This window comes from Chinchilla lanigera, unplaced genomic scaffold (assembly GCF_000276665.1).
Source record: "Chinchilla lanigera isolate Chin_1 unplaced genomic scaffold, ChiLan1.0 scaffold00018, whole genome shotgun sequence".
NCBI classification, from domain to species: domain Eukaryota; kingdom Metazoa; phylum Chordata; class Mammalia; order Rodentia; family Chinchillidae; genus Chinchilla; species Chinchilla lanigera.
This window is the reverse complement of record NW_004955419.1, coordinates 15,438,476-15,451,936: the sequence shown is the minus strand read 5'-3', so window position 1 is coordinate 15,451,936 and position 13,461 is coordinate 15,438,476. Positions and strand designations below refer to the sequence as shown.

Genomic DNA, 13,461 nt, shown 5'->3' with positions numbered 1-13,461 from the left:
CCCGCACCGGGCGCCCACCCGCGCTCCTCGGGCGGGAACGCTGTCCGCGGCGGCGGCCGGAGTGGGCCGGGCCGGGGATGGCGCTGCAGGACCTGGCCCAGCAGGGAATGGCCGTGTTCGGGTTGGTCCTCTTCTTGGTGTTGTGGCTGATGCATTTCATGGCCATCATCTACACGTGAGTGAGGGGCTGCCGGGGGGCGAGGGGCGACATCCCGGGCACCGCGAGGCCGGGAGGCTTCTGCGCCTGGAGGGGACCGGGCCGGGTGGGGTGGAGCAAGGTGAGGCTCAGACGGTGTCCCCCATCCCCGGTCCCCTTGGACAGGCTCGGGCGGGGGTGGAGGGTCCTTAGGAGCGACGAGTGACCGGGGAAGAGGTTGCTGGTTTGCAAGCGACTGCACAGCGGGGGGAAGGAGGCTGCTCGTACGTGTCAGGCGGAAGGCTGCTTGCTTGGTTGATTGTACTGGGGATTCGTGTGGCTTTTCATCTGGGCCAAGATGTATGGTGTATTCCTTTTTTCTGTCGGCAAGGGCCACATTTCTGATACAGTGATGACGGTTTCCACTCTTCTGGGCGCTGCTTACCAGCTACCTGGAAAGACCTCCCTGTAGATTTTCTTCCGGAAGAGCTCTGTGTGTTTCGATAGGTGTAAAGCACCTGTCCATCTTGAAAAATGTCCACCAAAACCCTGAGCTGGCATCATAGGTTTGAGACAGGTTACTGTGTACATTTCAGGATGGTTTTCTTTTGATCTCTCAGTGCCTCGTTTATTGTTTTGTTAAGATTTTTTTATCCTTCCCCTCCGCATCTTTTCGTCATTGAACAAATACTTCTTCAGGCCTACTAGATGCCAGTCGTTGTTCTTGAGCTGGTGACACCGAGGTGAGCAGGACAGAATTCCTGTCCTCAAGGAGCTTACGTTCTAGAAGGAAGACAGCGATGAAAAAAATCCAAATAATTTTATTCCAGATAGTGATGAAGAGAGAGGTGTAGCGCATGTGGCTAGTTTTAATGCTTCGATTAAGTGTCTTTGAAATGAAGTCTGCCTGTGTCAATAAATGGAAGGATTGTGGTAGAGCACATTACTGGTGTAGATTCACTTGGTTTCGTAGCCTGAAAAAAATAAAAATGGAACAGGTTTTAGCAACTGGAATAGGGTGGGTGTATGTTGAAAGAGGGGCTGATTTTTAAGAAATGAGTCAGTTGGGGGTTTTTTGCTACGTAAAAAGTGTGTTTTTCCTTTTTTAAAATATTGGACTTTATTAATATAGTGTGGGGCTTCGTACTGAAGGAAGATGGTGCCTGTAGATAGTGTTTTTCTCTGAAAGTGAAAGAACGTGCCACTTTTCAGTGTCGTGCATCTAAGTGTTTTTGAGTTTTTGAGCTTTAGCTGCTGAACACAGTCTGGAGTTCCTTTTAAATATGTGTGTTCTTTAAATTTTTTAATACTTTTTCCAGTCTAACCTAAAAAAAGAGAGCTTACTATGAAAGCAACTTAGAAAATACAAAGAGGAACAAAAAAGAAAGGTAAAATGTACACCCCAAAACAACATCACCCTGATAACCTTTCTGTTACTCTCCTCCCAGCTATACTTTTCTCTGTGTGGGGAGCGTGTGTGAGGGAGAGAGAAGAGGGCAGGAGGGAGAGAGGTAAAGGATCATGTTATGATTATTGTTTTGTAACCGGCTTTTAAAATCGTCTGTGTAATAAATGGTTGCTGGAAAACAGTTTTGTACAAGGCACTGTTCCAGGTGCTAGATGAGAGAAGTAAGACAAGCAAGGCAGCTCCTCACGGGTAGCTGCCAGGCAGAATGTCACGGCTGTTTGTTTTTCAGGTCAAAAAGTGTATATCACCTTTGTCGCTTTTGGTAGATGTACAGTGTCTTAGTTCATGAGGTACTAATATTCGTTGTTACTGATACGCATTTCAGTTTTTTCCAGTTTATCACACACCACTGCAATGAACTAACTCCCCCCCTCCCATCAAACCCTGGGCCTCCTGAGTGCTAGGCAAGAGCTCCACCACTGACATCCCTAAGCCCTTGTGATGAATTGATACATAGATCTTTGAGAAGTATCTCAAAGTTTCCGTTTCTGAAGGAGGAATTATTGGACCAAAAGTGGTGTACCTTTCAAACTCTGATACATACTGCCCTGTAAAAATGTTAACATTGTACTCATAACATTGTATGAGGGTCCCCATTTCCCTTACTCTCAGGCGTTTCATTTTTTTTAATGGAGTACTTACTTGTAATGTTGAACACTTTTCCATATTTTATGTGCTACTTACATTTGCTTTTAAACTGTATACACATCTTTTGTCTGCGCTGCAATCTATTGCTAAGTTGTTTTTAATATAAAGCTAATTCCTTTGTTGCCTGTCATATGTTGCAGAGTGTGTGTGTGTGTGTGTGTGTGTGTATGTGTTTCCTCTAGTTTGTTTTATTGTCTTTCAACTTTGCCCATATATTTAACATGGAGAAAAGTATGTTTCAGGTAGGCAAGTCTTTTTTTCTTTATGTTTTTCCCACTTTGTTGTAATAATTTTTATTCCCACTCCTAATTATTATATGTATTAAGTCTGTTTCCTTTTAGTACTAAGGGGTTTTTTGTTTTTGTTTTGCATTTTATTCTTTAACATGCCCAATATTTTTGGTATATAATGAGATCTAGAGCCCTAATTTTAGTTTAATAGCCACCTGTCCCAAAATTATGAATCAGATGATAACCTGATTATCCCACTGTTTTGAAACTACTCTTTTTATTATAAAATTCTTCTTTGTACTTGGGTATATTCCAAGTCTTCCAGTACCATTTTATAAATCTATTTCTACACCAGTATCTTCTGTTTCAGTTAGTGAAATTTTACTAACTAGTGAGGCAGACCTCTCCTTAGTCTTTGCAAAAAAATTTTTACTTTTTATGCATTTTTACTTAAAGCTGAACTTTAGACTCTTTGTTTCACAGTCTTAGGTAATCTTATGTGTTTGAAATTGTTAAATGTATAGCTGACTCTGGAGAAAACGGACTTCTTTCCACCTGGGACTACGATATGCCAGTCTCTGCCTGCCCTCTACATTACTTATACACACTGATAAATGTCACACTGCTGTAATCAGAATTAACATTACTGATAGATCCTAATATTTCTTAACCTCCTGGAAGTGTCTACACTCAGACTAGAGACAACTCTGGAGTTGTTTTAAGTTATTTTTTCTGCTTAATGATAAAGACCAAACATATTCTTAAAATCCTAAAGGATTTTAAGCAGACATTTAGTTGGGCACTGGAGAGGGGCTTTGTAATTAATGACCCACACAACACTGTTTTACTGATAGTAACAGATTTTCCAAAAAGTTGTATGAAAACAAAACGCAATTAACTTATACCATGTTAGAGTGAGTTGCTAAATTACAAGGATCTTGTGAATACTTCTTTTTAAATAAAGATACCTTCCAGTGGTTTTCAAGTAGAGAACTAAGTATATTTCTTTTTTATACTACTGTATTTGGTATAATTGCAGTTGAACTCAACATTTAACAAGCAAGTTTAAAGAACTTTGGCAACAGTATTTTGGTTAAAATACTATGCTAAGTAGTATTTCCGTAAAGGGTATGCTTCTGATAAATGTTTTATGGACCGTAAAATCATTTTCTGAAATAAAGCAGAACAGAAAGTAAGCAGATAGTGATACTCTTGTGAAAACTTGTTCTTGTCCTTACCGCTGGTAAAAATGGAACCTATTTTGGAAAATGTATCTGGCTCAGTGTCTGGATGTCTGGTTAAGGAATACAGTCTGCAAGCTTCTAATTATTAAAATGTTTAAGTAATACAAGTATTGTAATAAAATTACTGAGGAGAGCTGTAAAGCACTTCAAAACTGAAGTTATTTTTAAAATATTAAATACAGTGTAATGGGATCTACTTAATTTAGACTTGTTTTGTTGTCTGTTCTTAGGAACTAAAGAGCTAAATTTTGGCCTGTATTAAAAACCAGAAATGAATTTGATTAATCCAATGAGCAGGTCTTGCTCAACGAAGTTATATTTTTCTGGTTTCACAAATGTCTTACCATTTCTATAAGCATGCAAGTTTAAAAATTGATAACTTATTAACTAGACAGCCAGTATGTCCAATGTTTTGAAACCATCTCTGCTCATTGGTATCTGTCAACTGTCTTGCTCCTTCCTGAAGCTTGGTCTTTTCGTATTTTGGATGGATGATATGTATTTGTCAGAAGGGTCTGACTATCCAGATTTTTAAGTTTCTAAAAACAACTAAGGTTATTTTTGTTTTGTTTTGGTTTGGTTTTTTTGAGGCAAGGTCTTGCTGTGCATTTCAGGCTGACCTGGAACTCACTGTGTAGCCCAGGATGGCCTTGAACTCCTGCCTGCCTCAAGCTCCTGAGTGCTGGGATTACAGGCATGGGCCACCATGCCCCCTCAAAAAGCAACTCTGATTATAGCCTCCACAGGCAGAATTGATTAATTGAATTTTTTTTTTTTTGAGATGGTCTCACTACATAGTTCAGACTGGTCTTGAATATATATGTATGAATATATATGTATGTATATATATATGTATGTAAGCCCAGTTTGGTCTTGAACTCACAGTTCCTGCCTCAGCCTCCAGAGTACTGGGATTACAGGGTGCATGCACCACCTCTACACCTGGCCGGTTGAAGTGATCTTTATGAGATTTTTTTTGTTTTCTCTTTTTTTTGAACTAGTATGGTTGGTTAGTTGGGAACTGCAGTGAAATTATACCAAAGTCTAAAACCAGTTTGCTTGCCTTTTATCCCTCTGGAACTATCTTGCTGGGTGATAAGGGTATCTAAGCAAGACACCTTGCCTTACTCTCCTCCCCTCTATTCTTTTTTCCCATCCTGCCCTCTACCTCTTACATTTTTCTGTGTAGAATGCCGTAATAATTACATTAGGCTTTATACTTTTTCTGTTAATTGACTGGAAGTGCCAGGCTAGTAGGGAAATACTTCCCATTTTGGATGGAACTTGCCTACTCACTGAATCAGTATAATTGAGACAAACTACCTGTCAGAAATTAGTGTTTTTAACCTAAATTGTAGCATTTGGAATATTTAGGTAGTTAGACTTTTGCCTTCAATTCATAAATATATCCGTATTCTGAGTCTTGGTTGAATGTAAATTGAGAGCTTCTGCTCTGGTTCTAGTCCTGAGGACACGGGGACTTTGGTCAAGTGCTGGATCGGTCAGCAGCATCACTGCGGGAATACATCTGATAAATGAATGAGGCATTTGAGTGCTTGAACCCCTTGAAACTGCCTGGAAGGTACAGAATTTGACTACCCTGACGTTAAAGAACCAAGTGAAAACTACAGGTCATTGATATTCATTGATGGTTCTGTTGATGCATTACGGCTCCCTTTCCCCACCTCATGAGTTCAGCTGTCTACCTCCCATAGATTATTGGGACCTTCTAGGCTCACCGGTGTCACTGCCCACAGCCTCACTCCCCTTCTGGTTTACTCTCCTTACTGTAACCTTCCCTTTGTGTAAACCGTGACTCCCCACTGTCTTCAGATTAAAATTCAAGACTCATACAGCTCCGTGGGCAGCTAGTCATCCCCTTGTACATGTATCTGTCTTCAGCAGCATTCAGATATTGGCAGTCCTCTGTGCAATGTATTCTCGTCAGAATTTTCTCTCCTTGCCTTTTTTCTTTTCATTTTTCTTTCTGTCATTGTGTTTTAACTGCTGTATATTCAAGTCACTTTAGACTTATTTCCCTATTAGGTAAAGTGTACCCTTTTAGTCTTTGCATAGTACCTTGGATTTACCACATTGTAAACTTAAGTTTGAAGGTAGAGATGTCTCACTTACTTTCATATCGGCAGGGTCTACTAAACACTCAGTTAATGCTTGTTGTGTAATTGACTGTAGAGATTTCTCCAGTATTAATATTAGATTTCTGTTAATTTGTTAATTCACTCTGATTGATGGCCATTGTAGTTCGAGATACATGGTCAGAATTTAGGATACTCTCAGTGATCATAGATTTTAATGAAACTCCTAAGGCCAACTGGAATATATATTTATCTCAATATTACTTAACAGTTTCAAGTTAAAATAAAAACTGGACTATAACAATAATTTGTTTACCTTCAACAAGTAAAAGTTTTTGTTAAATCTGAATTTTCCCTCAAAGGTTTTCCAAAGGGATATCATTCTTGACATAAATATTCCTTGCATTCAGATCTGTCCTTTGGGAATGCAGAGCCCACAGCTATTCTGAATCAGCTCACAAATGCAAATCCTAAAGAGCTGTCCATGCTTTTCCTGCAGCTGCGGGATATTATTTTATGCACAAAACAGTTTTATCACTAAATGCAGCTTTAAAAAGGTAGAGTTATAGAGTTACATAAAGAGAACAGGGATACCCTCATTAGCTGCCTTTGAGTTCGTGTCACATTTGAGGGTGTTCTGTAAGTCCACATCACCTGTTAGGTTTCTTAGTTGCTATCAGCAAAGCAATGTGCTCTACCTGTTTTCTATGCAGTGGAGGTAACTCTTTTACTAGGTTAGTCTGTGTATGTGTATGCAGTTTGTTTTGGTGGGGTTTGCATTGTTGTTGAGAATTTAAAGATCTCCCAGTTGTTTTCTATGGTGGTGAACTCTTTCATGTTCTGTAATCTGAATCCATTGTCCCAGTGGAAATAGTTTTCCTAGGCAAGGGCTCTACCTCTGAGCTACATCCCTAGCCTTCATTTGTTTTCCTATGTAGCTAATTGACTGTTGTTTCTCATGCTCAGGGGAATCTTGGGTCAACAAAGTTAAGGTTGTACTAAAAGGTATGTTTTGTACTGCTGCTGAATCCTCCTTTAAATGCAGTCCATTTTGAAAGGATTTGTGCTTTATGGCAGTAGCATTAGTCCTGACACCTGCTGATCATAAACATAGCAGTAGCCTTCCAGAGCACAGACTTGTGAAGTAGGGACCTGCTGACACAGCAATCAACCTAATTTTACGTGAAATATTAACAAGCTTGATGATGTGGAGCAGAAGAGATAAATTCCTGGAGTTAGATAAATTGGTTCAAGTGAAGCACACAGCATTAACTATAAAAACTGCACAGTTGGGGCTATTAAGCAAGGTGACCTTTGTCCTTGTGAAATCCATATTCCGGTCTTGGAAGCCTTAAGTGAAATTCTCATGCCTCACTTGTGGCCCCAGGAACTACAGAAGGAAGGGTGCTTCAGGGGCTGCTGCCCGCCACCTGCAGAGGAAAGAGCACCACCCACTACCTGACCTTCTTCTCACCTGTCATCCTCTCCACAGATTTCCCTTCCCACCACTCTTCCCCTCTTGCTAAAGGTAAACTAGAATACAAAGCTATAAAGGAAATTAGTTGAAACCAAACATGGACTCAACTGGGAGAGAGGAGACTAAAACATCAGCTAAAATGATGAAAAAGACAGTAGTAGCTTTAGAGATCGGGATGTAGGAAATAAAAATAAATGAGGTAACATAAGGCCATCCCATTAGTCCAGAGCCAGTTAGGGTTCATTAGGATGAAGCAGCTGTGAAGTCCCACAGAACTCCTGAATATTTATTACTGTCACCTGGAGTTCTTTTTGAAGCGTTCCTGAACAGATATAGTTTGACAACGATAAAAGCAAGAGGCCTTCATGGCTTTTATCTATGATTTTATCTATGATTTATCTCTTTTATCTGTGATTCATCCCTCCCAATCTTTGGACTTCAGGTGATGGAAGATACTCTGAGACAGCACCAACTAGGTGCTTCCACTCCTGTGTCCCGCTGCTGGCCCAGGGGTAGGTCCAGCCCTGCAGCAACACTGCTGTGAGATTTTTCTGTCCCTGTCTCCCTCCACGGCCTTGGAGGTGGCGATGTCTTAATAACCTGACTGATTTTTTTTTAGTGGCGTGACTCTAGATTTCATTAGATACATGTATTCAAAATTTTCTGTGCTAACTTCCTCAAATTGCCCACTTAAGTTTTAGTATCACTTTATTCTTGAAACCTGAAATCAAAACCATTGACAAGCTATATAGGAAGCCCATTCTCTGTTCTCACTGAGAATGTAATAAAATCAAATTCCTGAAAATTAAATAGAGGGAACATTTTATTTTAGGAGAACTAAGAGTGTTGTTAAAATCCCAAAGCCCCTGCTGCACCTGATGCCCAGAACATTGCCCTCACCTGGAACTTTGAAGCAGGCTCTGAGGATTGGGCAGTAAGAGAAGCTGGAGCTATGGAGCATCTTCACCCGACTGAGAACTCATGTACTACTCCAAAGGAAAACGCAGCTAAAGCAACAAAACAGTAACAGGCTTTTTAAATGAATAATGATTGTGGTTATCTGCCTGCTTTGTTGTTACACTTTTGGATTACTCTAAAACTTTAAACACAGGGGCTGAGGATTTATCTCAGTGGCACAGTGCCTGCCTGGCAAGTGCAAGGTCCTGAGTTCGATTCCTGGTACCAGAAGAAAAACAAAAAAAAAAAACCCAAAACAAATAAAACTTTAAATACAGTATCCTAAATATTTCATGCTACGTGACTTGCTTCCCAGTTTGATCCCCATTTAATCCATATTACTTAAGTGACTATACGTGTCATAATTTTACTGGTTCCCCATAGTTTTGTCCCACCTCACACCCATCTTGTGGTTCTTCTCCATTGGATCAATACTACCTAAGCGGCTAGACTTCTAATCTTACTGCACTGACTGAATATAGTTCTGGCCCACATTGAACCTGCCTCACCTTGTGGCTTTGTTCAGTAAGCAGCCTTTAGAAAAGTGGGTCGGTGGACAACCCACTTCCCGGGCCCCCTTCTGTCCCTCTTTGACAGAAGCTTCTCTTCCTTTCAATAAGTTCTTCCTACTCTTAACCTCCATTGTCCCTGGAATTCATTCCTAGATTTGAGGGAGTTTTGGACATCTAGCTGGTGGATTGGGAGTTTCTTTCCCCTATATCAAAACAAGGATGGCCCGTTTTGCTTGAGGTAGGCATGAACCCAGTCCGTTGTATTTTTTTTAATGAGTGGTGGAGTTGTTTGCTTAAAAATATTTGTTCTGAATCTCTTTCTCTTTTTTCTTTTGGGTTTTTTGAAAGGCGGTGTCCCTCTGTGATTCAGTTCTCTAGTTCAGGCTGGCCTTGAACTCACTGTGTAACCCACGGTGGCCTGAGACACCTGCCTTAGCCTCCCACCTCATGTGCCATTTGTAGTATCTTTAAGGAATTTTGGTGTGATGGCCTAAGAAGAAAAAACCCTAAGTAAACCTAGGGAGTACAGATAAGGATAACCTTGGGTAGCTTTGATTGTGTCCTGAAGCGGTAACCTTCCTAAAATTACAAGTTTTGAATTGTGATTTTTTTTCCCCCCTTTTCTCCCTTCTACCTGTCTTCTATCTTACCTCCTTTTCAGAACTATGGTAATATACAGAAGTTATTTTTGGTGGAAAATGTCCTTGAAGTTACAGCAGAGTATGGCTTTTGTTTATTGTTACAAATAGTAGTTATCATTGAATGTTTACTTTGTTGCTTAATCTCATGTGTTTCTTAAAGCTACCCCGAGGTAGGAACTATTATGCCCACTGTTTTTTAAAAATTTCAAGATAAAGAAGTAACTTGTTCAAGGGCACAGGTAGCAGCCTGCAGAAGGAACCCAGGCAGCCTGCTACCAGCCTGTGCTCTTACATCATGTTGTAGACTGCCAGAGATCACCTAAAAAATAACCCCGGAAGTAAATCATAGGGACGGGTATCTGTATGGGAATTTCTGTGTTTTCTGTGAGTCTTAGTGTATGGCAATTGGAAACATTGGGATGGAGGTGCAGAAGGCCCTGTTTGTTCTCCTCTTTCACTCTTCCCATTCGCACACCGCTGAGCTGTTCCTTCACAGGCTGCAGTTTCATAACTGCTGGTGGGTTCAGAGGTCTCCGTCTCACCCTCTTCTTCTCCTGCGACAGTGTACTTCCTAGGCCTGTCCTTCTCTGCTTTGAGTTTGGAGTTACATGGAAGGCTAAAAAAAAAATACTGCTGCCTGAGTCTGACTTAATTGATTGTGGTATCAGGTCTTTGTAAAAACTTCCCCGGGTGCTTTTGATGTGCAGCCTCAGTTGAGGAGGACTGCCTTGGCTGATTGTCCACCACTGGATCCAGCACTTACCTCCTGTTGGCTTCATTTAATTCACTAGTTAGCCCAGAACGCACAGTTCAGCACTTGATTGTCCTACCTCTTGCCTTGCCTCACCTTGCTGGGGCCTCCTCTTAGTCTGCCCTGTTATCCCGAATCCATCCCATAATTTATAGCTTCTCAACTTGCAGACTCCCGCGGAGGGTAATCACACGCCACGCGGATTAGTACTACTACACATTCATGGTCTCAGATCTCACTAAGCCTACAGTGCGCTCTGCTAGTATTTTGTTGCTATATTTAGTGCTGTCATCCGTTAACTCTACTAAATCTTCGCTGTTGTACCATATTCTTGGCAGATTACCTTAACTTCCTGCTTGACACTGTGAAGCGTATCTTGCTATTTTCTTTTTTAAATTTTCTTTCTCTACCTTTTGGCTAGCTCTTTGTCCTTAGCTTATGTGTTCAAGTTTGCTTTCAAAATTGAACTAAAAATCCTTCCTCTTCACCTAGCTGCTCTGCAGCCGTTTTCCCTCACCAGCAGGTTTCAGAGAAACTAGTGTTTATTCACTGTTGTCATTTTTCACGTCCCATTCACTTTCTCTTTAACCTGGTTTTAATCAGTCTACCCTACATTCCATCAACTGCAGTGTCCCTGACACCAGGGCATAGAAGTCACTAAATACATAGTGGACATTGGTTAATTTAATTAATTCAGTTATTTTCTTGACCTCTTTTCTGTACTTAATGTTCTTTCTTGACCCATTGAAAAATAAAACAGCCGTCCTCATGAGTCCTCTGATTATAGTGTTACCCCAGCTGTCTTTCTACTTTTGATCACCACTCGCTCTTTGTCTCCTTCGTGTGCTACTGGTTCTATATTTTTACTCTTGACTGCCTCTGAATAGAGTGTGACTGGCTCCCATATTTTTATCTCTGAGCTAACCTTACCTCTGAGCTCTGCATCTGTTTGTTTCCTTTTCATTTATTCAAGAATTTTAAAAATTCGGTCTATAGCTTCTGTACCACCGCTTTGCTGGGCCGTTGGAAATTTAGTCTGCTGTGGTGGTTCTTCAGGTGAGGTTCACCGTTCCGTGTTCATCGCCAGTATCAAGCCTACCTCAGGATCGTCTGAGATGCTTAAGAAACTGCAGATGTAGACTCCAGCTGGATCATAAGATGTGACCTCTTGTTACATGTCTTAAGAACAACTGTTTAGTACTGTGCTCAGTGCTCGTTATACTTCCTATCTCTTCTTGTGCCCAGATTTTGTAATAGGTACTACTGTTAAATGCAAACCTGGGTGTCCATGTGTACCTTCGCTAACCACACCAGCCTTCTCACCAATGATTGGGCAAGCCCCATGATTTCTGAATTCTTACTTTCTCTTTATTCTTCATTTCCAGTGCATCCTTCTGCTACATTTTCGACCTATGCACTTTTTTTCTTCTGTACTTTTCAAATATTTCTCTCTGCCTTCCAGCTCTGCTACTTTTTTTTTTTTTTTTTCTTTTTGAGACAGGGTCTCGCTATGCAATCCAGGCTGGCCTTGAGCTCACTTTGTAGCACAGGCTGGTCTCGAACTCACAACGATCCTCCTGCCTCAGCCTCCCAAGTGCTGGGATTACAGGTGTGCGCCACCATGCCTGGCTTTTGGTACTTCTATTTTATTCCCTTCTATAATTACAAAAACAATTCTAGTTGTTTCTTTTTGGACTTTTCACAGTATTTCTTGCAGAAAAGGTGAGCTACCTTTTCAGCCTTGTACTGAAAGCTGAGGAAGAGCTTAGAGCAGAGTCTTAAAGCAGTGCTTTCCAAGCTTGACTGTGCTCGCAAATCACCTGAAGCTTTGTTAAAAAGCAGGTCTTGTTTCAGCAGTTGTGGGGGGCTGTAGAGGGTCAGACCTAGAATTTCTCTCAAGCGCCCTAGCACATGCTTGGGGTGTGAAAGCCTTAAAGGAGCACCTCTTAACAAAAGTTAGACGGCTTCTTTCTCTCTCCTCCAAAAGTGTTGTAAACATGCCTCAATGACAGCCTGTGTCACACTGCACTTGCAGAGGATAGGACAGGAGTTACTTCCGGATGGAAAGTAGCCTGTGCCCAGGTGAAAGCCACCTGCCCCATTCTAAACTTGTGGAATTGCTGTGATGATAACACACAACTTGAAAACAAGACAGGAAAATCTCCATGTTCCAGAGATGAAGAGGGAATGCAAAGCAGTGAGTCAGTCTTGTCTGCTAAGTCTAATCCCAGCAACATTTCCTTCTGCTAAAGGCACATGTTTGTGGTACAGAAGGATTACATTCATTGTGTGGAGTATGCACATGCCTGTGATACATCTTAATTCTTTTTATAACACTTCCCCAGCAACATTTCTGGGTTCATTTCCGTTTACTGCTTTTTCTCCCATCATTGTTTCTATTTTCCCAGTTCTTTGTGTACCTGACAGTGTTGCAGAAAAACATTTTTCTGTATTCAGCTCCATCCCCTCTGCACAATTCCCCCATCCCTGTACCGTAGCCTGGAAATGGTCTCAAAGCTGCAAGCTAGGGCAGTTGTAGCACTCACTTGTTTTGTCTCAGGAATCACTGTCCTCTTTAATGCCTTGTTTGCTGTATTTTGTCTGATTTTCCCCCCTCTGAGTAGGAGAGTACAGTAATTTCATTTTTTTGTTTCTTCGTCTTTTCAAAAGTTGAAGGTCCAAGGGGTGGGGGACCACCCTTTTTAATAAATCTATGTAAGGACAGAGACAAAGCTGTACATTATCCATAATAGCATCAAACTGAAACAACTGAACTCTCAACGGAAAGTAAAATGTGGTGTATGGACAAGAAACATTGTACTTTATTGAGAAAGAATAAACTAACCAAATGTAGCAGCATGGATGACTCACTAACATAATTTGGCTAAAGAAACTAGCCAAAGGGTGTATCCAGTGGGATTATATTTTCATAGAATTTGAAACTAGCAAAACTAGTTCGTGGTGTTAGCAGTCAAGGTAGTGATTAGCCAAGAGGAAAGTAGTAAATAGAAGAAGTAAATACAAGGGGACAGGCTAGGTCTTTGGGATTCTAGTAATACTTTTGTTTCATGCGTGGCTTTACAATATGTATGTTATATTTCAACAGAATGTCAAGGCTGCAAGGTAAATGCATACCAGGAGAGTAGAACTGGATTCTCAGTACAGAATTGGGAACTGAGAAAGTGATAGACTCAGGATCCTGGCAAAAAAAAAAAGTCATTTTAGTAGGGTGTGGTGGTGCACGCCTGTAATCCCAGCACTCCGGAGGCTGAGGCAGGAAGATCGTTGCGAGGTCGAGACC

At 41.0% G+C, this 13,461-nt stretch overlaps 1 protein-coding gene across 1 annotated transcript in view; it reads left to right on the top strand.

Moving 5' to 3' along the window:
- Positions 1–13,461, top strand: part of Ugcg (UDP-glucose ceramide glucosyltransferase) — a gene marked incomplete at its 5' end in the record, with an annotated part of 34,469 nt that continues 21,008 nt past the window's right edge. Inside the window, 1 exon segment of the mRNA XM_005382714.2 lies at positions 1–175. Within this exon segment, the coding sequence (XP_005382771.1) occupies positions 78–175 (98 nt within the window).